The sequence below is a fragment of the Scyliorhinus torazame genome, chromosome 24 (genome assembly GCF_047496885.1).
Source record: "Scyliorhinus torazame isolate Kashiwa2021f chromosome 24, sScyTor2.1, whole genome shotgun sequence".
NCBI classification, from domain to species: domain Eukaryota; kingdom Metazoa; phylum Chordata; class Chondrichthyes; order Carcharhiniformes; family Scyliorhinidae; genus Scyliorhinus; species Scyliorhinus torazame.
This window is the reverse complement of record NC_092730.1, coordinates 13,493,496-13,517,144: the sequence shown is the minus strand read 5'-3', so window position 1 is coordinate 13,517,144 and position 23,649 is coordinate 13,493,496. Positions and strand designations below refer to the sequence as shown.

The 23,649-nt window shown below is 53.3% G+C and overlaps 1 protein-coding gene across 1 annotated transcript in view; it reads left to right on the top strand.

Annotated features, from left to right (window-relative positions):
- ltbp3 (latent transforming growth factor beta binding protein 3) overlaps positions 1-23,649 on the top strand; it is a 167,474-nt gene that overhangs the window by 65,441 nt on the left and 78,384 nt on the right. Inside the window, 2 exon segments of the mRNA XM_072489380.1 lie at positions 19,882-20,100; positions 20,103-20,168. Of these exon segments, the coding sequence (XP_072345481.1) occupies positions 19,882-20,100; positions 20,103-20,168 (285 nt within the window).

Sequence of the window (23,649 nt, the reverse complement as noted above, 5' to 3'; positions counted from 1 at the left end):
AATTCCCGTACCAGCCTCCCCGAACAGGCGCCGGAATGTGGCGACTAGGGGCTTTTCACAGTAACTTCATTTGAAGCCTACTCGTGGCAATAAGCGATTTTCATTTCATTTCATGGAATGCACTGCTTGTGGAAGTAGTTGAGTCGGAAACATTAGGGACCTTCAAGCAGCTATTGGATAGGTACATGGATTACGGTTGAATCATATAGTGTAGATTAAATTGTTCTTAAGGGCAGCACGGTAGCATTGTGGCTAGCACAATTGCTTCACAGCTCCAGGGTCCCAGGTTCGATTCCGGCTTGGGTCATTGTCTGTGCGGAGTCTGCACGTCCTCCCCGTGTCTGCGTGGGTTTCCTCCGGGTGCTCCGGTTTCCTCCCACACTCCAAAGATGTGCAGGTTAGGTGGATTGGCAGCGCTAAATTGCCCTTAGTGTCCAAAATTGCCCTTAGTGTTGGGTGGAGATGTTGACCTTGGGTAGGGTGCTCTTTCCAAGAGCCGGTGCAGACTCAATGGGCCGAATGGCCTCCTTCTGCACTGTAAATTCTATGATAATCTATGATTAATCTAGGACAAAGGTTCGGCACAACATCGTGGGCCGAAGGGCCTGTTCTGTGCTGTATTTTTCTATGTTCTATGGTCTATGTTGTGACAACGATGCGGCTGACTATCGACCACCCTTTAAAACGGTCGAGCAAGCAACTCCGTTGCGTTGGAGAAGGCAGCCTACCACCGCCTTCTCAAGGGGCAATTCGGGAAGGGCCAGCCCCCCCAGCAACACCCAAATCCCAAGGGTGAATAAGAACAAAAAGATCGGGACCTTCACCCTGAGCGGGTCTGAACAGAGATGATGGGGAGAAACTTTTCCCAGAGCTGGGAGGATTGGAGAAGCAGAAGGCACCGATTTAAGGTAATTTCCGACAAAGCAATGGAGGGGCTGGATCTCCTCCGCTCGCGGCCGGTAGCGGAGTTCCCGTTTGTGGCAGGGACCCCAGCGCCGGGCAAACAAAACGGGTTCGCGCCCGTTCCGACGCTCCGGTTCCCCCGCCGGTGTCGAGGGTCGTGCCCTCGCCGGCGGGAGAATGCAAATGGGACGTTAAGATCCGCTTGCATCCTATTAACGGGCCAGGCACCATGGGCGGGAGGTCGGAGAATCGCCGGGGGGGGGGGGGGGGAGGAGATCTGGCCCCGGGAGGTGCCCCCACGGTGGCCTGGCCAGCGACCGGGGCCCACCGATCCGCGGGCGGGCCTGTGCCGCGGGGGGCACTGTTCTTCTGCGTCGGCCGCTGTGGTCCTCCGCCATGGCCGACGCGGAGATGAACCCCCCCCCCCCCCACTGCCCCATCCATTACAGTAAGAAGTCTCACAACACCAGGCTAAAGTCCAACAGGTTTGTTTCGAATCACTAGCTTTCGGAGCGCAGCCTCTTCCTCAGGTGAATCAAGTGAAGGAGCAGCGCTCCGAAAGCTAGTGATTCGAAACCAACCTGTTGGGACTTTAACCTGGTGTTGTGAGACTTCTTACTGTGCTCACCCCAGTCCAACGCTGGCATCACCACATCATGGCCTTCCATTACAGACACCCCCCACCCATTACAGAGACCCCCGCCAGAGAACCCCCAAAAGAAAGACCCTTGCCTGGGAGCCCCCCAGAAGAGAGACCCCTGCCTGGAGGAGAGAGCAGTGCGGACAGAGATATTTTAAAAATCTCACTGTTTAAACACTCATCTGGGCAATGCACCTGCTGACTCTGACACAGGAAGCAGCACCTGTAAATTCCTGGGTTTAAACCCCCCTTAGATCTTTGATCTGCAAGTCTTTCATTTCTATTGCTATGAAATTGCTGTAACCAGGCTGTGATTGACAGCTTTCACACACACACCCAGCTGCCTGCATTGTTTCATTCGCCTCCCCTCGAGTGACTTTCATGTACCCAGCTGTGAAACTAACGGCGATGTTTGCAAATGCCTAGCTATGATTGACAGCTCCTGGGCTACATCAAAGACAGTTAAGTGCTTTCTGAGGAGAAAAAGAGGAAGTGAGAGAATTTAAAGCTCTCACCTGGTTAGTTTCACAGCTCTCTCTTATTGGGGGGGGGGGGGTGCTCCCAGGCAGGGGTCTCTCTTATGGGGGGGTTCAATTGAGCCTTTCAAAAGGGAATCAGACTGCTGTGTGGAAATAATAATAATCACTTATTGTCGCAAGTAGGCTTCAATGACGTTACTGTGAAAAGCCCCTAGTTGCCACATTCCGGCGCCTTTTCGGGGAGGCTGGTACGGGAATTGAACCCGCGCTGCTGGCCTTGTTCTGCATTGCAAGCCAGCTTTTAGCCCACTGTGCTAAACCAGCCCCCAGGAAGTATGTGCAGGGTGACAGCCGGGAGGAGGGGCACTAGGTGAATTGCCCACTGGGAGGAACAGCATCACACGAGGGGCCAAATGGACAATGCCGCCCTCTTGGCCCCAACGTCCTATCTCCAGAATAAATGAGGGAAAACAAAAAAGTACCCTCCCATATTTCTTAGACTTGCATTGTTGAAAAACTGCAAATCAACTTGTTCTTGGACGTGGATCATAGGCTTCAGTTGTTGGATTTGGATCAGGAATAAGGATTGAAGAAATTGAACAGTGAGTGATGTGGTCCAATGGAATTCTTCCCTGGATTCCATCTGTGACTGGAGCAGCTCTCGTTACTAATGTATTGCAGTTCACACAAATATTCTGGATCCAGACCTCGATCGGCCGCAGCTGCTCAAACCAGTCCTAACTTGTACTGGCGAACGACAATTCCCCACCGATTTTGTAGATTTTTCGCACATGCTTGGCTCAGGGATGTCAGAGCTCAGAACAACACACATACCATTTCGAGGATCCAGTGGTAGCATCAAACAGTCCCCGGACAGGTACAGCACGGGGTTAGATACAGAGTAAAGCTCCCTCTACACTGTCCCCAACAAACACTCCCAGGACAGGTACAGCACGGGGTTAGATACAGAGTAAAGCTCCCTCTACACTATCCCCATCAAACACTCCCAGGACAGGTACAGCACGGGGTTAGATACAGAGTAAAGCTCCCTTTACACTATCCCCATCAAACACTCCCAGGACAGGTACAGCACGGGGTTAGATAAAGGGTAAAGCTCCCTCCACACTGTCCCCATCAAACACTCACAGGACAGGGACAGCACTCGGTTAGATACAGAGTAAAGCTCCATCTACACTGTCCCCGTCAAACACTCCCAGGACAGGTACAGCACAGGGTTAGATACAGGGTAAAGCTCCCTCGACACTGTCCCCATCAAACACTCCCAGGACAGGTACAGCACGGGGTTAGATAAAGGGTAAAGCTCCCTCTACACTGTCCCCATCAAACACTCCCAGGACAGGTACAGCACGGGGTTAGATACAGAGTAAAGCTCCCTCTACACTGTCCCCGTCAAACACTCCCAGGACAGGGACAGCACTCGGTTAGATACAGAGTAAAGCTCCCTCCACACTGTCCCCATCAAACACTCCCAGGACAGATACAGCACGGGGTTAGATACAGTAAAGCACCCTCTATACTGTCCTCATCAAACACTCCCAGGACAGGTACAGCATGGGGTTAGATACAGAGTAAAGCTCCCTCTATACTGTCCTCATCAAACACTCCCAGGACAGGTACAGCACGGGGTTAGATACAGAGTAAAGCTCCCTCTACACTGTCCCCCATCAAACGCTCCCAGGACAGGTACAGCACAGGGTTAGACACAGAGTAAAGCTCCCTCCACATTGTCCCCATCCAACACTCGCAGGACAGGTACAGCACGGGGTTAGATACAGAGTAAAGCTCCCTCCACACTGTCCCCCATCAAACACTCCCAGGACAGGTACAGCACAGGGTTAGTTACAGAGTAAAGCTCCCTCCACATTGTCCCCATCCAACACTCGCAGGACAGGTACAGCACGGTGTTAGATACAGAGTAAAGCTCCCTCCACACTGTCCCCCATCAAACACTCCCAGGACAGGTACAGCACGGGGTTAGATACAGAGTAATGCTCCCTCCACACTGTCCCCATCAAACACTCCCAGGACAGATACAGCACGGGGTTAGATAGAGTAAAGCACCCTCTATACTGTCCTCATCAAACACTCCCAGGACAGGTACAGCACGGGGTTAGATACAGAGTAAAGCTCCCTCTACACTGTCCCCCATCAAACGCTCCCAGGACAGGTACAGCACAGGGTTAGATACAGAGTAAAGCTCCCTCTACACTGTCCCTATCAAACACTCCCAGGACAGGTACAGCACGGGATTAGATACAGAGTAAAGCTCCCTCTACACTGTCCCCATCAAACACTCCCAGGACTGGTACAGCACGGGGTTAGATACAGAGTAAAGCTCCCTCTACACTGTTCCCGTCAAACACTCCCAGGACAGGTACAGCACGGGGTTAGACACAGAGTAAAGCTCCCTCTACACTGTCCCCGTCAAACACTCTCAGGACAGGTACAGCACGGGGTTAGATACAGAGTAAAGCTCCCTCCACACTGTCCCCGTCAAACACTCCCAGGACAGGTACAGCACGGGGTTAAATACAGAGTAAAGCTCCCTCCACACTGTCCCCCATCAAACACTCCCAGGACAGGTACAGCACGGGGTTAGATACAGAGTAAAGCTCCCTCCACACTGTCCCCCATCAAACACTCCCAGGACAGGTACAGCACGGGGATAGATACAGAGTAAAGCTCCCTCTACACTGTCCCCATCAAAGACTCCCAGGACAGGTACAGCACGGGGTTAGATACAGAGTAAAGCTCCCTCTACACTGTCCCCATCAAACACTCCCAGGACAGGTACAGCACGGGGTTAGATACAGAGTAAAGCTCCCTCTACACTGTCCCCGTCAAACACTCACAGGGCAGGTACAGCACAGGGTTAGATACAGAGTAAAGCTCCCTCTACACTGTCCCCATCAAACACTCCCGGGACAGGTACAGCACGGGGTTAGATACAGAGTAAAGCTCCCTCTCCACTGTCCCCATCAAACACACCCAGGACAGGTACAGCACGGGGTTCGATACAGAGTAAAGCTCCCTCTACACTGTCCCCATCAAACACTCCCAGGACAGGTACAGCACGGGGTTAGATACAGAGTAAAGCTCCCTCTACACTGTCCCCGTCAAACACTCACAGGGCAGGTACAGCACAGGGTTAGATACAGAGTAAAGCTCCCTCTACACTGTCCCCATCAAACACTCCCGGGACAGGTACAGCACGGGGTTAGATACAGAGTAAAGCTCCCTCTCCACTGTCCCCATCAAACACTCCCAGGACACGTACAGCACGGGGTTAGATACAGAGTAAAGCTCCCTCTCCACTGTCCCCATCAAACACTCCCAGGACAGGTACAGCATGGGGTTAGATACAGAGTAAAGCTCCCTCTACACTGTCCCCATCAAACACTCCCAGGACAGGTACAGCATGGGGTTAGATACAGAGTAAAGCTCCCTCTACACTGTCCCCATCAAACACTCCCAGGACAGGTACAGCATGGGGTTAGATACAGAGTAAAGCTCCCTCTACACTGTCCCAATCAAACACTTCCAGGACAGGTACAGCACGGGGTTAGATACAGAGTAAAGCTCCCTCTACACTGTCCCCATCAAACACTCCCAGGACAGGTACAGCACGGGGTTAGATACAGAGTAAAGCTCCCTCTACACTGTCCCCATCAAACACTCCCAGGACAGGTACAGCATGGGGTTAGATACAGAGTAAAGCTCCCTCTACACTGTCCCAATCAAACACTTCCAGGACAGGTACAGCACGGGGTTAGATACAGAGTAAAGCTCCCTCTACACTGTCCCCATCAAACACTCCCAGGACAGGTACAGCACGGGGTTAGATACAGAGTAAAGCTCCCTCTACACTGTCCCAATCAAACACTCCCAGGACAGGTACAGCACGGGGTTAGATACAGAGTAAAGCTCCCTCTACACTGTCCCCATTAAACACTCCCAGGACAGGTACAGCACGGGGTTAGATACAGAGTAAAGCTCCCTCTACACTGTCCCCATCAAACACTCCCAGGACAGGTACAGCACGGGGTTAGATACAGAGTAAAGCTCCCTCTACACTGTCCCCATCAAACACTCCCAGGACAGGTACAGCACGGGGTTAGATACAGAGTAAAGCTCCCTCTACACTGTCCCCGTCAAACACTCCCAGGACAGGTACAGCGTGGGGTTAGATACAGAGTAAAGCTCCCTCTACACTGTCCCCATCAAACACTCCCAGGACAGGTACAGCACGGGGTTAGATACAGAGTAAAGCTCCCTCTACACTGTCCCCATCAAACACTCCCAGGACAGGTACAGCACGGGGTTAGAAACAGAGTAAAGCTCCCGCTACACTGTCCCAATCAAACACTCCCAGGACAGGTACAGCACGGGGTTAGATACAGAGTAAAGCTCCCTCTACACTGTCCCCATCAAACACTCCCAGGACAGGTACAGCACGGGGTTAGATACAGAGTAAAGCTCCCGCTACACTGTCCCAATCAAACACTCACAGGACAGGTACAGCACGGGGTTAGATACAGAGTAAAGCTCCCTCTACACTGTCCCCATCAAACACTCCCAGGACAGGTACAGCACGGGGTTAGAAACAGAGTAAAGCTCCCGCTACACTGTCCCAATCAAACACTCCCAGGACAGGTACAGCACGGGGTTAGATACAGAGTAAAGCTCCCTCTACACTGTCCCCATCAAACACTCCCAGGACAGGTACAGCACGGGGTTAGATACAGAGTAAAGCTCCCGCTACACTGTCCCAATCAAACACTCCCAGGACAGGTACAGCACGGGGTTAGATACAGAGTAAAGCTCCCGCTACACTGTCCCAATCAAACACTCACAGGACAGGTACAGCACGGGGTTAGATACAGAGTAAAGCTCCCTCTACACTGTCCCCATCAAACACTCCCAGGACAGGTACAGCACGGAGTTAGATACAGAGTAAAGCTCCCTCTACACTGTCCCCATTAAACACTCCCAGGACAGGTACAGCACGGGGTTAGATACAGAGTAAAGCTCCCTCTACACTGTCCCCATCAAACACTCCCAGGACAGGTACAGCACGGGGTTAGATACAGAGTAAAGCTCCCTCTACACTGTCCCCATCAAACACTCCCAGGACAGGTACAGCACGGGGTTAGATACAGAGTAAAGCTCCCTCTACACTGTCCCCATCAAACACTCCCTGGACAGGTACAGCACGGGGTTAGATACAGAGTAACGCTCCCTCTACACTGTCCCCGTCAAACACTCCCAGGACAGGTACAGCACGGGGTTAGATACAGAGTAAAGCTCCCTCTACACTGTCCCAATCAAACACTCCCAGGACAGGTACAGCACGGGGTTAGATACAGAGTAAACCTCCCTCTACACTGTCCCCATCAAACACTCCCTGGACAGGTACAGCACGGGGTTAGATACAGAGTAACGCTCCCTCTACACTGTCCCCGTCAAACACTCCCAGGACAGGTACAGCACGGGGTTAGATACAGAGTAAAGCTCCCTCTACACTGTCCCCCTCAAACACTCCCAGGACAGGTACAGCACGGGGTTAGATACAGAGTAAAACTCCCTCTACACTGTCCCCATCAAACACTCCCAGGACAGGTACAGCATGGGGTTAGATACAGAGTAAAGCTCCCTCTACACTGTCCCCCTCAAACACTCCCAGGACAGGGACAGCATGGGGTTAGATACAGAGTAAAGCTCCCTCTACACTGTCCCCCTCAAACACTCTCAGGACAGGTACAGCACGGGGTTAGATACAGAGTAAAGCTCCCTCTACACCGTCCCCATCAAACACTCCCAGGACAGGTACAGCACGGGGTTAGATACAGAGTAAAGCTCCCTCTACACTGTCCCCGTCAAACACTCCCAGGACAGGTACAGCATGGGGTTAGATACAGAGTAAAGCTCCCTCTACACTGTCCCCATCAAACACTCCCAGGACAGGTACAGCACGGGGTTAGATACAGAGTAAAGCTCTCTCTACACTGTCCCCGTCAAACACTCCCAGGACAGGTACAGCATGGGGTTAGATACAGAGTAAAGCTCCCTCTACACTGTCCCCGTCAAACACTCCCAGGACAGGTACAGCACGGGGTTAGATACAGAGTAAAGCTCCCTCTACACTGTCCCCATCAAACACTCCCAGGACAGGTACAGCATGGGGTTAGATACAGAGTAAAGCTCCCTCTACACTGTCCCCATCAAACACTCCCAGGACAGGTACAGCACGGGGTTAGATACAGAGTAAAGCTCCCTCTACACTGTCCCCCTCAAACACTCTCAGGACAGGTACAGCACGGGGTTAGATACAGAGTAAAGCTCCCTCTACACCGTCCCCATCAAACACTCCCAGGACAGGTACAGCACGGGGTTAGATACAGAGTAAAGCTCCCTCTACACTGTCCCCATCAAACACTCCCAGGACAGGTACAGCACGGGGTTAGATACAGAGTAAAGCTCCCTCTACACTGTCCCCATCAAACACTCCCAGGACAGGTACAGCACGGGGTTAGATACAGAGTAAAGCTCCCTCTACACTGTCCCCATCAAACACTCCCAGGACAGTAAAAGATTTGAGCAGTGTGTAACTTTCCATCATGTTTATTCAGGATAAGTGGTACAGATGTGCCTAACTCTGCAGTTTCTAATTACTCAGTCAGGTAAGTTTTTCTCACAATGGATATGTGTTCCTGCAGTTTGCTGTATAATATTGGTTAATGTGTACCCGTGTTTTTCAGGGGAAGCATTACTAAGTGTTTGTACAGAGTTTGTTTTCGCTTTTAACACAATTTGAGATACTCACTGTGTAACTGTACAGAGTCACTGTTTATTCAGCAGGGTGAGGATCACTCACTGTGTAACTGTACAGAGTCACTGTTTATTCAGGGTGAGGATCACTCACTGTGTAACTGTACAGAGTCACTGTTTATTCAGCAGGGTGAGGGTCACTCACTGTGTAACTGTACAGTGTCACTGTTTATTCAGCAGGGCGAGGGTCACTCACTGTGTAACTGTACAGAGTCTCTGTTTATTCAGCAGGGTGAGGATCACTCACTGTGTAACTGTACAGAGTCACTGTTTATTCAGCAGGGTGAGGATCACTCCCTGTGTAACTGTACAGAGTCACTGTTTATTCAGCAGGGTGAGGATCACTCACTGTGTAACTGTACAGAGTCACTGTTTATTCAGCAGGGTGAGGATCACTCCCTGTGTAACTGTACAGAGTCACTGTTTATTCAGGGTGAGGATCACTCACTGTGTAACTGTACAGAGTCACTGTTTATTCAGCAGGGTGAGGATCACTCACTGTGTAACTGTACAGAGTCACTGTTTATTCAGGGTGAAGATCACTCACTGTGTAACTGTACAGAGTCACTGTTTATTCAGCAGGGTGAGGATCACTCACTGTGTAACTGTACAGAGTCACTGTTTATTCAGGGTCAGGATCACTCACTGTGTAACTGTACAGAGTCACTGTTTATTCAGGGTGAGGATCACTCACTGTGTAACTGTACAGAGTCACTGTTTATTCAGGGTGAGGATGACTCACTGTGTAACTGTACAGGGTCACTGTTTATTCAGCAGGGTGACGATCACTCACTGTGTAACTGTACAGAGTCACTGTTTATTCAGGGTGAGGATGACTCACTGTGTAACTGTACAGGGTCACTGTTTATTCAGCAGGGTGAGGATCACTCACTGTGTAACTGTACAGAGTCACTGTTTATTCAGGGTGAGGATCACTCACTGTAACTGTACAGAGTCACTGTTTATTCAGCAGGGTGAGGATCACTCACTGTGTAACTGTACAGAGTCACTGTTTAGTCAGCAGGGTGTGGGTCACTCACTGTAACTGTACAGAGTCACTGTTTATCCAGCAGGGTGAGGATCACTCACTGTGAAACTGTACAGAGTCACTGTTTATTCAGCAGGGTGAGGATCACTCACTGTGTAACTGTACAGAGTCACTGTTTATTCAGGGTGAGGATTACTCACTGTGTAACTGTACTGAGTCACTGTTTATTCAGCAGGGTGAGGATCACTCACTGTGTAACTGTACAGAGTCACTGTTTATTCAGCAGGGTGAGGATCACTCACTGTGTAACTGTACAGAGTCACTGTTTATTCAGGGTGAGGATTACTCACTGTGTAACTGTACAGAGTCACTGTTTATTCAGCAGCGTGAGGGTCACTCACTGTGTAACTGTACAGAGTCACTGTTTATTCAGCAGGGTGAGGATCACTCACTGTGTAACTGTACAGAGTCACTGTTTATTCAGGGTGAGGATCACTCACTGTGTAACTGTACAGAGTCACTGTTTATTCAGGGTGAGGATCACTCACTGTGTAACTGTACAGAGTCACTGTTTATTCAGTAGGGTGAGGATCACTCACTGTGTAACTGTACAGAGTCACTGTTTATTCAGCAGGGTGAGGGTCACTCACTGTGTAACTGTACAGAGTCTCTGTTTATTCAGCAGGGTGAGGATCACTCACTGTGTAACTGTACAGAGTCACTGTTTATTCAGCACGGTGAGGGTCACTCACTGTGTAACTGTACACAGTCACTGTTTATTCAGCAGGGTGAGGATCACTCACTGTGTAACTGTACAGAGTCACTGTTTATTCAGGGTGAGGATCACTCACTGTGTAACTGTACAGAGTCACTGTTTATTCAGCAGGGTGAGGGTCACTCACTGTGTAACTGTACAGAGTCACTGTTTATTCAGCAGGGTGAGGGTCACTCACTGTGTAACTGTACAGAGTCACTGTTTATTCAGCAGGGTGAGGATCACTCACTGTGTAACTGTACAGAGTCACTGTTTATTCAGGGTGAGGGTCACTCACTGTGTAACTGTACAGAGTCACTGTTTATTCAGCAGGGTGAGGATCACTCACTGTGTAACTGTACAGAGTCACTGTTTATTCAGCAGGGTGAGGATCACTCACTGTGTAACTGTACAGAGTCACTGTTTATTCAGGGTGAGGATCACTCACTGTGTAACTGTACAGAGTCACTGTTTATTCAGGGTGAGGGTCACTCACTGTGTAACTGTACAGAGTCACTGTTTATTCAGCAGGGTGAGGATCACTCACTGTGTAACTGTACAGAGTCACTGTTTATTCAGGGTGAGGATCGCTCACTGTGTAACTGTACAGAGTCACTGTTTATTCAGCAGGGTGAGGATCACTCACTGTGTAACTGTACAGAGTCACTGTTTATTCAGCAGGGTGAGGATCACTCACTGTGTAACTGTACAGAGTCACTGTTTATTCAGCAGGGTGAGGATCACTCACTGTGTAACTGTACAGTGTCACTGTTTATTCAGGGTGAGGGTCACTCACTGTGTAACTGTACAGAGTCACTGTTTATTCAGCAGGGTGAGGATCACTCACTGTGTAACTGTACAGAGTCACTGTTTATTCAGCAGGGTGAGGATCACTCACTGTGTAACTGTACAGAGTCACTGTTTATTCAGGGTGAGGGTCACTCACTGTGTAACTGTACAGAGTCACTGTTTATTCAGCAGGGTGAGGATCACTCACTGTGTAACTGTACAGAGTCACTGTTTATTCAGCAGGGTGAGGATCACTCACTGTGTAACTGTACAGAGTCACTGTTTATTCAGGGTGAGGATCACTCACTGTGTAACTGTACAGAGTCACTGTTTATTCAGGGTGAGGATCACTCACTGTGTAACTGTACAGTCACTGTTTATTCAGCAGGGTGAGGATCACTCACTGTGTAACTGTACCGAGTCACAGTTTATTCAGCAGGGTGAGGATCACTCACTGTGTAACTGTACAGAGTCACTGTGTATTCAGCAGGGTGAGGATCACTCACTGTGTAACTGTACAGAGTCACTGTTTATTCAGCAGGGTGAGGGTCACTCACTGTTTAACTGTACAGAGTCACTGTTTATTCAGCAGGGTGAGGGTCACTCACTGTGTAACTGTACAGAGTCACTGTTTATTCAGCAGGATGAGGGTCACTCACTGTGTAACTATACAGAGTCACTGTTTATTCAGCAGGGTGAGGATCACTCACTGTGTAACTGTACAGAGTCACTGTTTATTCAGCAGTGTGAGGATCACTCACTGTGTAACTGTACAGAGTCACTGTTTATTCAGCAGGGTGAGGATCACTCACTGTGTAACTGTACAGAGTCACTGTTTATTCAGCAGGGTGAGGATCACTCGCTGTGTAACTGTACAGAGTCACTGTTTATTCAGCAGTGTGAGGATCACTCACTGTGTAACTGTACAGAGTCACTGTTTATTCAGCAGGGTGAGGATCACTCACTGTGTAACTGTACAGAGTCACTGTTTATTCAGCAGGGTGAGGATCACTCACTGTGTAACTGTACAGAGTCACTGTTTATTCAGCAGGGTGAGGATCACTCACTGTGTAACTGTACAGAGTCACTGTTTATTCAGGGTGAGGATCACTCACTGTGTAACTGTACAGAGTCACTGTTTATTCAGCAGGGTGAGGAGCACTCACTGTGTAACTGTACAGAGTCACTGTTTATTCAGGGTGAGGATCACTCACTGTGTAACTGTACAGAGTCACTGTTTATTCAGCAGGGTGAGGATCACTCACTGTGTAACTGTACAGAGTCACTGTTTATTCAGCAGGGTGAGGATCACTCACTGTGTAACTGTACAGAGTCACTGTTTATTCAGCAGGGTGAGGGTCACTCACTGTGTAACTGTACAGAGTCACTGTTTATTCAGGGTGAGGGTCACTCACTGTGTAACTGTACAGAGTCACTGTTTATTCAGCAGGGTGAGGATCACTCACTCTGTAACTGTACAGAGTCACTGTTTATTCAGCAGGGTGAGGGTCACTCACTGTGTAACTGTACAGAGTCACTGTTTATTCAGCAGGGTGAGGATCACTCACTGTGTAACTGTACAGAGTCACTGTTTATTCAGCAGGGCGAGGATCACTCACTGTGTAACTGTACAGAGTCACTGTTTATTCAGCAGGGTGAGGATCACTCACTGTGTAACTGTACAGAGTCGCTGTTTATTCAGGGTGAGGATCACTCACTGTGTAACTGTACAGAGTCACTGTTTATTCAGGGTGAGGATCACTCACTGTGTAACTGTACAGAGTCACTGTTTATTCAGCAGGGTGAGGATCACTCACTGTGTAACTGTACAGAGTCACTGTTTATTCAGCAGGGTGAGGATCACTCACTGTGTAACTGTACAGAGTCACTGTTTATTCAGCAGGGTGAGGATCACTCACTGTGTAACTGTACAGAGTCACTGTTTATTCAGCAGGGTGAGGATCACTCACTGTGTAACTGTACAGAGTCACTGTTTATTCAGCAGGGTGAGGATCACTCACTATGTAACTGTACAGAGTCACTGTTTATTCAGGGCGAGGGTCACTCACTGTGTAACTGTACAGAGTCACTGTTTATTCAGGGTGAGGGTCACTCACTGTGTAACTGTACAGAGTCACTGTTTATTCAGCAGGGTGAGGATCACTCACTGTGTAACTGTACAGAGTCACTGTTTATTCAGCAGGGTGAGGGTCACTCACTGTGTAACTGTACAGAGTCACTGTTTATTCAGGGTGAGGGTCACTCACTGTGTAACTGTACAGAGTCACTGTTTATTCAGCAGGGTGAGGATCACTCACTGTGTAACTGTACAGAGTCACTGTTTATTCAGCAGGGTGAGGGTCACTCACTGTGTAACTGTACAGAGTCACTGTTTATTCAGCAGGGTGAGGATCACTCACTGTGTAACTGTACAGAGTCACTGTTTATTCAGGGTGAGGGTCACTCACTGTGTAACTGTACAGAGTCACTGTTTATTCAGGGTGAGGATCACTCACTGTGTAACTGTACAGAGTCACTGTTTATTCAGCAGGGTGTGGATCACTCACTGTGTAACTGTACAGAGTCACTGTTTATTCAGCAGGGTGAGGGTCATTCACTGTGTAACTGTACAGAGTCACTGTTTATTCAGCAGGGTGAGGATCACTCACTGTGTAACTGTACAGAGTCACTGTTTATTCAGCAGGGCGAGGATCACTCACTGTGTAACTGTACAGAGTCACTGTTTATTCAGCAGGGTGAGGATCACTCACTGTGTAACTGTACAGAGTCACTGTTTATTCAGCAGGGTGAGGGTCACTCACTGTGTAACTGTACAGAGTCACTGTTTATTCAGCAGGGTGAGGATCGCTCACTGTGTAACTGTACAGAGTCACTGTTCATTCAGCAGTGTGAGGGTCACTCACTGTGTAACTGTACAGAGTCACTGTTCATTCAGCAGTGTGAGGGTCACTCACTGTGTAACTGTACAGAGTCACTGTTTATTCAGCAGGGTGAGGATCACTCACTGTGTAACTGTACAGAGTCACTGTTTATTCAGCAGGGTGAGGATCACTCACTGTGTAACTGTACAGAGTCACTGTTTATTCAGCAGGGTGAGGATCACTCACTGTGTAACTGTACAGAGTCACTGTTTATTCAGTGTGAGGATCACTCACTGTGTAACTGTACAGAGTCACCGTTTATTCTGGAGTGTACGCATCACTTACTCTGTAACTTTGGAGACTTCTAGATAGGACGGAATTGCTTTCATCTGCCTCGCTTGTCCTGGACGGGATTGTGCTGACTTTCCAGCTCTTTCTCGGGCAAGGCATGCTGTGAGCGCCCGGTAACACCGCTGGCGTAACCCGTGCAGCCATTGAGATCACAGCCTGACCATCAAAGCGAAGACTGAGTGGGGAAAAACTGTGCAAATTATTATTATCTCGTCATTCAGTCAGACACGGCTTCCTGTTTAAAATATCTTCACAACAAAGAGGCCGTCAACCAAGTCCTGGGTTCTGCCTGCTTCTTATCACCTTCGCTCAGATGGGTCCCGACACAATTCCGATCTGGGCCTCGTTTGGACGTCCGATTGCCGTGACTTACGTCAGCAATGCGGACGGACACGCACGCCGCAGCCAATGGAAAGTTAATCTGTTGTTTTCTTTCCGGGATGTTTTGATTGATGGAGGAATGTTGGCCGAGACACTCTTGCTCGGTGCGATACGAAAATGTGATGATCTTACTTGGATATCGAGGTCAGGGCTGATAATTGGGGCAGGTGAGAGGGAGCTTCCCTCTGCCTCGAGGCTGTTCTGTGTCTAGTCTCCTCGACCCTGTCTGATGGGCACAAATGTTAAGGGATGAAAGGGTCGGATTATTATTTTGACACTCATTGTTAATTCTTGATTGATTAAGACACATTGATGGAGTTTAATGTGTACAAATCATGGCAAAGGCCATATGATTGATGTGTGTTGGCTTGTATACTCTGCCTGGCAGTCTTCATTTCAACCCCCCCCCCCCCCCACGCGCCCCCCCCCCCCCCCCCCCCCATCTCCCTATCCTTCTATTCCTCTCTCCCTCATCAGTGTTTCCAGCTTCCCCCCTTAAATGTATTGACCCTATTCATCTCGCGCACTCCCCGTGGGAGCGAGTCCCACATTCTCCCCACTCCCTGTGGGAGCAAGTCCCACATTCTCCCCACTCCCTGTGGGAGCGAGTTCCACATTTCCCCCACTCCCTGTGGGAGCGAGTCCCACATTCTCCCCACTCCCTGTGGGAGCGAGTCCCACATTCTCCCCCACTCCCCGTGGGAGCGAGTTCCACATTCTCCTGACTCCCTTTGGGAGCGAGTTCCACATTCTCCCCACTCCCTGTGGGAGCGAGTCCCACATTCTCCCCACTCCCCGTGGGAGCGAGTCCCACATTCTCCCCACTCCCTGTGGGAGCGAGTCCCACATTCTCTCCACTCCCCGTGGGAGCGAGTTCCACATTCTCCCCACTCCCCGTGGGAGCGAGTCCCACATTCTCTCCCACTCCCCGTGGGAGCGAGTTCCACATTCTCCCCCACTCCCCGTGGGAGCGAGTCCCACATTCTCCCCCACTCCCTGTGGGAGCGAGTCCCACATTCTCCCCCACTCCCAGTGGGAGCGAGTCCCACATTCTCCCCACTCCCTGTGGGAGCGAGTTCCACATTCTCCCCCATTCCCTGTGCGAGCGAGTCCCACATTCTCCCCCACTCCCCGTGGGAGCGAGTCCCACATTCTCTCCCACTCCCCGTGGGAGCGAGTTCCACATTCTCCCCTGTGGGAGCGAGTCCCACATTCTCCCCACTCCCTGTGGGAGCGAGTTCCACATTCTCCTGACTCCCTTTGGGAGCGAGTTCCACATTCTCCCCACTCCCTGTGGGAGCGAGTTCCACATTCTCCCCCACCTCCCCGTGGGAGTGAGTCCCACATTCTCCCCACTCCCCTGGGAGCGAGTTCCACATTCTCCCCCACTCCCCGTGGGAGCGAGTCCCACATTCTCCCCCACTCCCGCGGGAGCGAGTCCCACATTTCTCCCACTCCCTGTGGGAGTGAGTCCCACATTCTCCCCCACTCGCTGTGGGAACGAGTTCCACATTCTTCCCCTGTGGGAGCGAGTCCCACATTCTCCCCACTCCTGTGGGAGTGAGTCCCACATTCTCCCCCACTCCCTGTGGGAGCGAGTCCCACATTCTCCCCCACTCCCTGTGGGAGCGAGTCCCACATTCTCCCCCACTCGCTGTGGGAACGAGTTCCACATTCTCCCCTGTGGGAGCGGAGTCCCACATTCTCCCCCACTCCCCGTGGGAGCGAGTTCCACATTCTCCCCTGTGGGAGCGAGTCCCACATTCTCCCCACTCCCTGTGGGAGCGAGTTCCACATTCTCCTGACTCCCTTTGGGAGCGAGTTCCACATTCTCCCCACTCCTGTGGGAGCGAGTTCCACATTCTCCCCCACTCCCCGTGGGAGTGAGTCCCACATTCTCCCCACTCCCCTGGGAGCGAGTTCCACATTCTCCCCCACTCCCGTGGGAGCGAGTCCCACATTCTCCCCCACTCCCCCGCGGGAGCGAGTCCCACATTCTCCCCACTCCCTGTGGGAGTGAGTCCCACATTCTCCCCCACTCGCTGTGGGAACGAGTTCCACATTGTCCCCTGTGGGAGCGAGTCCCACATTCTCCCCACTCCCTGTGGGAGTGAGTCCCACATTCTCCCCCACTCCCTGTGGAGCGAGTCCCACATTCTCCCCCACTCCCTGTGGGAGCGAGTCCCACATTCTCCCCCACTCGCTGTGGAACGAGTTCCACATTCACCCCCACTCCCTGTGGGAGCGAGTCCCACATTCTCCTCCCCCACTCGCTGTGGGAACGAGTTCCACATTCAGACCCCCACTCCCTGTGGGAGCGAGTCCCCACATTCTCCCCCACTCCCTGTGGGAGCGAGTCCCACATTCTCCCCACTCGCTGTGGGAACGAGTTCCACATTCACCCCCACTCCCTGTTAGAGCGAGTCCCACATTCTCCCTGTGGAGCGAGTCCCACATTCTCCCCACTCCCCTGTGGGAGCGAGTCCCACATTCTCCCCAACTCCTGTGGGATGCAAATCCCACATTCTCCCCACTCCCTGTGGGAGCGAGTCCCACATTCTCCCCAATCCCTGTGGAGCGAGTCCCACATTCTCCCCCACTCCCTGTGGGAGTTAGTTCCACATTCTCCCCCTCTCCCTGTGGGAGCGAGTCCCACATTCTCCCAACTCCCTGTGGGAGCAAATCCCACATTCTCCCCACTCCCTGTGGGAGCGAGTCCCACATTCTCCCCACTCCCTGTGGGAGCGAGTTCCACATTCTCCCCACTCCCTGTGGGAGCGAGTCCCACATTCTCCCCACTCCCCGTGGAGCGAGTCCCACATTCTCCCCACACCCTGTGGGAGCGAGTCCCACATTCTCCCCACTCCCTGTGGGAGCGAGTCCCACATTCTCCCCCACTCCCTGTGGAGCGAGTTCCACATTCTCCCGACTCCCTTTGGGAGCGAGTCCCACATTCTCCCCACACCCTGTGGGAGCGAGTCCCACATTCTCCCCCACTCCCTGTGGAGTGAGTCCCACATTCTCCCCACTCCCCGTGGGAGCGAGTTCCACATTCTCCCCACTCCCTGTGGGAACGAGTTCCACATTCTCCCCTGTGGGAGCGAGTCCCACATTCTCCCCACTCCCCTGTGGGAGCAAGTCCCACATTCTCCCCCCACTCCTGTGGGAGCGAGTCCCACATTCTCCCCCACTCCCTGTTGGAGTTAGTTCCACATTCTCCACACTCCCTGTGGGAGCGAATCCCACATTCTCCCCCCACTCCCTGTTGGAGTTAGTTCCACATTCTCCACACTCCCTGTGGAGCGAGTCCCACATTCTCCCAACTCCCTGTGGGAGCAAATCCCACATTCTCCCCCTCTCCCTGTGGGAGCGAGTTCCACATTCTCCCCTGTGGAGCGAGTCCCACATTCTCCCCAATCCCTGTGGGAGCGAGTCCCACATTCTCCCCACTCCCTGTGGGAGCGAGTCCACATTCTCCTGCACTCCCTGTGGGAGCGAGTCCCACATTCTCCCGCACTCCCTGTGGGAGCGAGTTCCACATTCTCCCCACTCCCTGTGGGAGTCAACCCACATTCTCCCCACTCCCTATGGGAGTCAGTCCCACATTCTCCCCACTCCCTATGGGAGCGAGTTCCACATTCTCCCCACCCCCTGTGGGAGCCAGTCCCACATTCTCCCCACTCCCTGTGGGAGCGAGTCCCACATTCCCCCGCACTCCCTATGGGAGCGAGTCCCACATTCTCCCCCACTCTCTGTGGGAGCGAGTCCCACATTCTCCCCCACTCCCTGTGGGAGCGAGTCCCACATTCTCCCCACTCCCTGTGGGAGCGAGTCCACATTCTCCCCCACTCCCCGTGGAGCGAGTCCCACATTCTCCCCACTCTCTGTGGGAGCGAGTCCCACATTCTCCCCACTCCCTATGGGAGCGAGTTCCACCTTCTCCCCCACTCCCCGTGGGAGCGAGTCCCACATTCTCCCCCACTCCCCGTGGGAGCGAATCCACATTCGCCCCCACTCCCGTGGGAGCGAATCCCACATTCGCCCCCACTCCCCGTGGGAGCGAGTCCCACATTCTCCCTCACTCCCCGCGGGAGCGAGTCCCACAGTCTCCCCCACTCCCCGTGGAGCGAGTCCCACATTCTCCCCACCCCCTGTGGGAGCGAATCCCACATTCTCCCCCCACTCCCTGTGGGAGCGAATCCCACATTCTCCCCCACCCCCTGTGGAGCGAGTCCCACATTCTCCCCACCCCCTATGGGAGCGAGTTCCACATTCTCCCCACCCCCACCCCCAATGTTGACCAATTGAAACCCCCTTTGTCATTTGAAAGGCTTCAATTAGTTCGCCCGCTCAGCCTTTCTTTCTCCAGAAACCCCAGCTGAGCTTTCCTGCCTGCAGTGTCTTATGTCCGCAATCTCTCCAGAGCCCCTTCGTCCCTTTTCAGCGTGGAGATCGGGGGCCGGATTGTCCCGAAATGGGACTCTGTCTGCACGCCGGAGTCCCAACGCTGGAGTTTTACGTCAGGGATTCCTGTAAAAAAATTACAATTGAATGTCCTGCAGGGGGCGAGCAAGGACCCAGAGCGAATCTTGCCGCTTTTGCTGCGGATACGTCCGGTTTGGAGTCCGCGCATGCGCAGACCGGAGACCACCCAGCGGCCGCGGAGCCAGACGCAAAAATTAACCCCCCCCCCCCCCCCGGATTGGCCACGTGCCCGAGTATCTAACCGCGCGCAGTCCCGTTCGGGCGCGGGGCTGCGGTGAATACAGTCCCACAACTCTCTCTGATCGGCGCATTGGGTGAGCAAAAGCGATGGTCTGATTATTCCGCCGGTGTTAACTGTTCAATCTTTGTTGGTCCTCCAGTGGTGTGCCCTCTGCCCTGCATGAACGGAGGGCAATGCAGCTCGAGGAACCGCTGCCACTGCCCGTCCAACTTCACGGGCAAGTTCTGCCAGATCCTGGTGAAGGAGAAGGTCCTCCCCCAGCCGCCTCGCGCGGGGGAGCAGCCTCCGGACAAGGTGTCGGAAACGTACAAGCACTCGGTCTTCACCCTCCAACTCACCCCCGACTCCCAGGGCCCCGGGAGCACTCCCCGGGAAAGTTCACCCATGGCGTTCTGACTTCGGGAGGTCTGCAGTACAGGCCAGAAGGTAATCACCACTTTCCCCCACCCTGCAGTTTGTTTGAAGGCTGAAGTTGGGCATTCTGAAACATCAGGAGTGCTCGGCCACACACGTCAACATGGTTCTCAATGATTAAGTGATGAATGTATTTGCGAACAATGTGCGCCTCAAAGACATGAAGGACAACAGCACTTTACCGTCTCTCTTTTCCCTCCCTCTTTCCTGCGCTCTCTTTTTTTCTCTCTCTCTCCCCTCTTCAATACACTCGCTCTTTCCCCCCCCCCCCCCCCCCCCCCCCGAGTCTGCGTAGGTTTCCTCCGGGCGCTCCGGTTCCCTCCCACAAGTCCCGAAAGACGTGCTTGTTGGGCGAATCGGACATTCTGAATTCTCCCTCCGTGTACCCCGAACAGGCGCCGGAATGTGGCGACGAGGGATTTTCACAGTAACGTCTTTGCAGTGTTAATGTAAGCCTACTTGAGACACTAATAAAGATTATTATTATCTCTCTTCCTTTATCTCTCTTGCTCTCTCTCGCCCTCTTTCAACTGCCCTCTTCCTCTCTGTCACCGAGTCACAGAGTTTTTACAGCACTGAAAGAGGCCATTTGTCCGATCGTGTCTGTGGCGGCCATCGAGCACAGATTGACTCTTCATCTCATTTTCCAGCATTCGGTCCATAGCCTCGTGCACTGCGGCCTTTTAGGAGCTCATCTCAACGCTTCTTAATTGTTGTTAGAGTTCCGGCCTCCACCACCCTTTCAGGCAGCGGTTAAAGGTTGTTTCTCAAATGCCCTCTAAACCTCCTGCCGCTGACCGTTAAGCTAGGCCCCCCGCCCCCCCCCGGTTATTGACCTCCATCGCGCTCCCTCCGCACGGGGTTGGGTTACACTGGGTGCAGTTCGGGGGATCCGATCTCTCGCTCACTGGGCGAGCAGCGCTGGGTTGACGGGCTTGGGAGAAGCATTGAAAATAAATGACCCTGGCACCCATCGCCGAGTTGTGGACCCGTGCCTTCGCCAAGTGCCGGGGTTGAGTGCACGCCGCATTGTGTCTGGCTGGCCAGCCGTACAGCAGCTGGAGATGAAAATCTCCCTTTGGCAGCCAGCTTGGATGCTCTGGTACACCCGCACAATCTCTCCCCCACCCCCACCCTGTTTCCTAACTGGCACACGCCCAGTGCATGTGTTGGCAAACTCCTCGCTTGGTTGGTGGGAGTAGATTTTCCTAATGGTGCCGAGAATGGTGGCAGTGGAGGTTCACCGAAGGGGGCTGTATTCTGCACCGGATTTACGTCAAAGACCATTCGTCCCCGTTGCTCCATGTCCCATACTAGCCCCTCCCCCAAGTCCCATCGTCTCCTCACCCCATCACCATGTCCCTCCGTTCCTCTCTCTTGAGTTCCACATTCTCCCCCGCTCCCCGTGGGAGCGAGTCCCACATTCTCCCCACTCCCTGTGGGAGCGAGTCCCACATTCTCCCCACTCCCCGTGGGAGCGAGTCCACATTCTCCCCACTCCCTGTGGGAGCGAGTCCCACATTCTCCCCCACTCCCTGTGGGAGCGAGTCCCACATTCCCCCCCACTCCCCGTGGGAGCGTGTCCCACATTCTCCCCCACTCCCTGTGGGAGCGAGTTCCACATTCTCCCCACTCCCTGTGGGAGCGAGTCCCACATTCTCCCCCACTCCCCGTGGGAGCGAGTCCCACATTCTCCCCCACTTCCCTGTGGGAGCGAGTTCCACATTCTCCCCACTCTCTGTGGGAGCGAGTTCCACATTCTCCCCCACTCCCTGTGGGAGCGAGTTCCACATTCTCCCCCACCTCCCCCGTGGAGCGAGTCCCACATTCTCTCTCACTCCTATGGGAGCGAGTCCCACATTCTCCCCCACTCCCCGTGGGAGCGAGTTCCACATTCTCCCCACTCCCCGTGGGAGCGAGTCCCACATTCTCCCCACTCCCTGTGGGAGCGAGTCCCACATTCTCCCCACTCCCTGTGGGAGCGAGTCCCACATTCCCCCCCCACTCCCCGTGGGAGCGTGTCCCACATTCTCCCCCACTCCCTGTGGGAGCGAGTTCCCACATTCTCCCCACTCCCTGTGGGGAGCGAGTCCCACATTCTCACCCACTCCCTGTGGGAGCGAGTTCACATTCTCCCCCACTCCCTGTGGGAGCGAGTCCCACATTCTCCCCACTCCCTGTGGGAGCGAGTCCCACATTCCCCCCCACTCCCCGTGGGAGCGTGTCCCACATTCTCCCCCACTCCCTGTGGGAGCGAGTTCCACATTCTCCCCCACTCCCCGTGGGAGCGAGTCCCACATTCTCCCCCACTCCCTGTGGGAGCGAGTTCCACATTCTCCCCACTCTCTGTGGGAGCGAGTTCCACATTCTCCCCCACTCCCTGTGGGAGCGAGTTCCACATTCTCCCCCACTCCCCCGTGGGAGCGAGTCCCACATTCTCTCTCACTCCCTATGGGAGCGAGTCCCACATTCTCCCCCACATCCCCGTGGGAGCGAGTCCCACATTCTCTCTCACTCCCTGTGGGAGCGAGTTCCACATTCTCCCCCACTCCCCGTGGGAGCGAGTCCCACATTCTCCCCCACTCCCTGTGGGAGCGAGTTCCACATTCTCCCCACTCTCTGTGGGAGCGAGTTCCACATTCTCCCCCACTCCCTGTGGGAGCGAGTTCCACATTCTCCCCCACTCCCCCGTGGGAGCGAGTCCCACATTCTCTCTCACTCCCTATGGGAGCGAGTCCCACATTCTCCCCACTCCCCGTGGGAGCGAGTCCCACATTCTCCCCCACTCCCCGTGGGAGCGAGTTCCACATTCTCTCTCACTCCTATGGGAGCGAGTCCCACATTCTCCCCCACTCCTGTGGGAGCGAGTTCCACATTCTCCCCCACTTCCCTGTGGGAGCGAGTTCCACATTCTCCCCACTCCCTGTGGAGCGAGTCCCACATTCTCCCCCACTCCCCGTGGGAGCGAGTCACACATTCTCCCCCCACTTCCTTTAGGAGCGAGTTCCACATTCTCCCCACTCCCTGTGGAGCGAGTTCCACATTCTCCCCACTCCCTGTGGGAGCGAGTTCCACATTCTCCCCCACACCCCCGTGGGAGCGAGTCCCGCATTCTCCCCACTCCCCTGTGGGAGCGAGTCCCACATTCTCCCCCACTCCCTGTGGGAGCGAGTTCCACATTCTCCCCACTCCCTGTGGGAGCGAGTCCCACATTCTCCCCCACTCCCCATGGGATCGAGTCCCACATTCTCCCCCACTCCCTGTGGGAGCGGGTTCCACATTCTCCCCACTCTCTGTGGGAGCGAGTTCCACATTCTCCCCACTCCCTGTGGGAGCGAGTTCCACATTCTCCCCCACTCCCTATGGGAGCGAGTCCCACATTCTCCCCACTCCTGTGGGAGCGAGTTCCACATTCTCCCCACTCCCTGTGGGAGCGAGTCCCACATTCTCCCCCACTCCCCATGGGATCGAGTCCCACATTCTCCCCCACTCC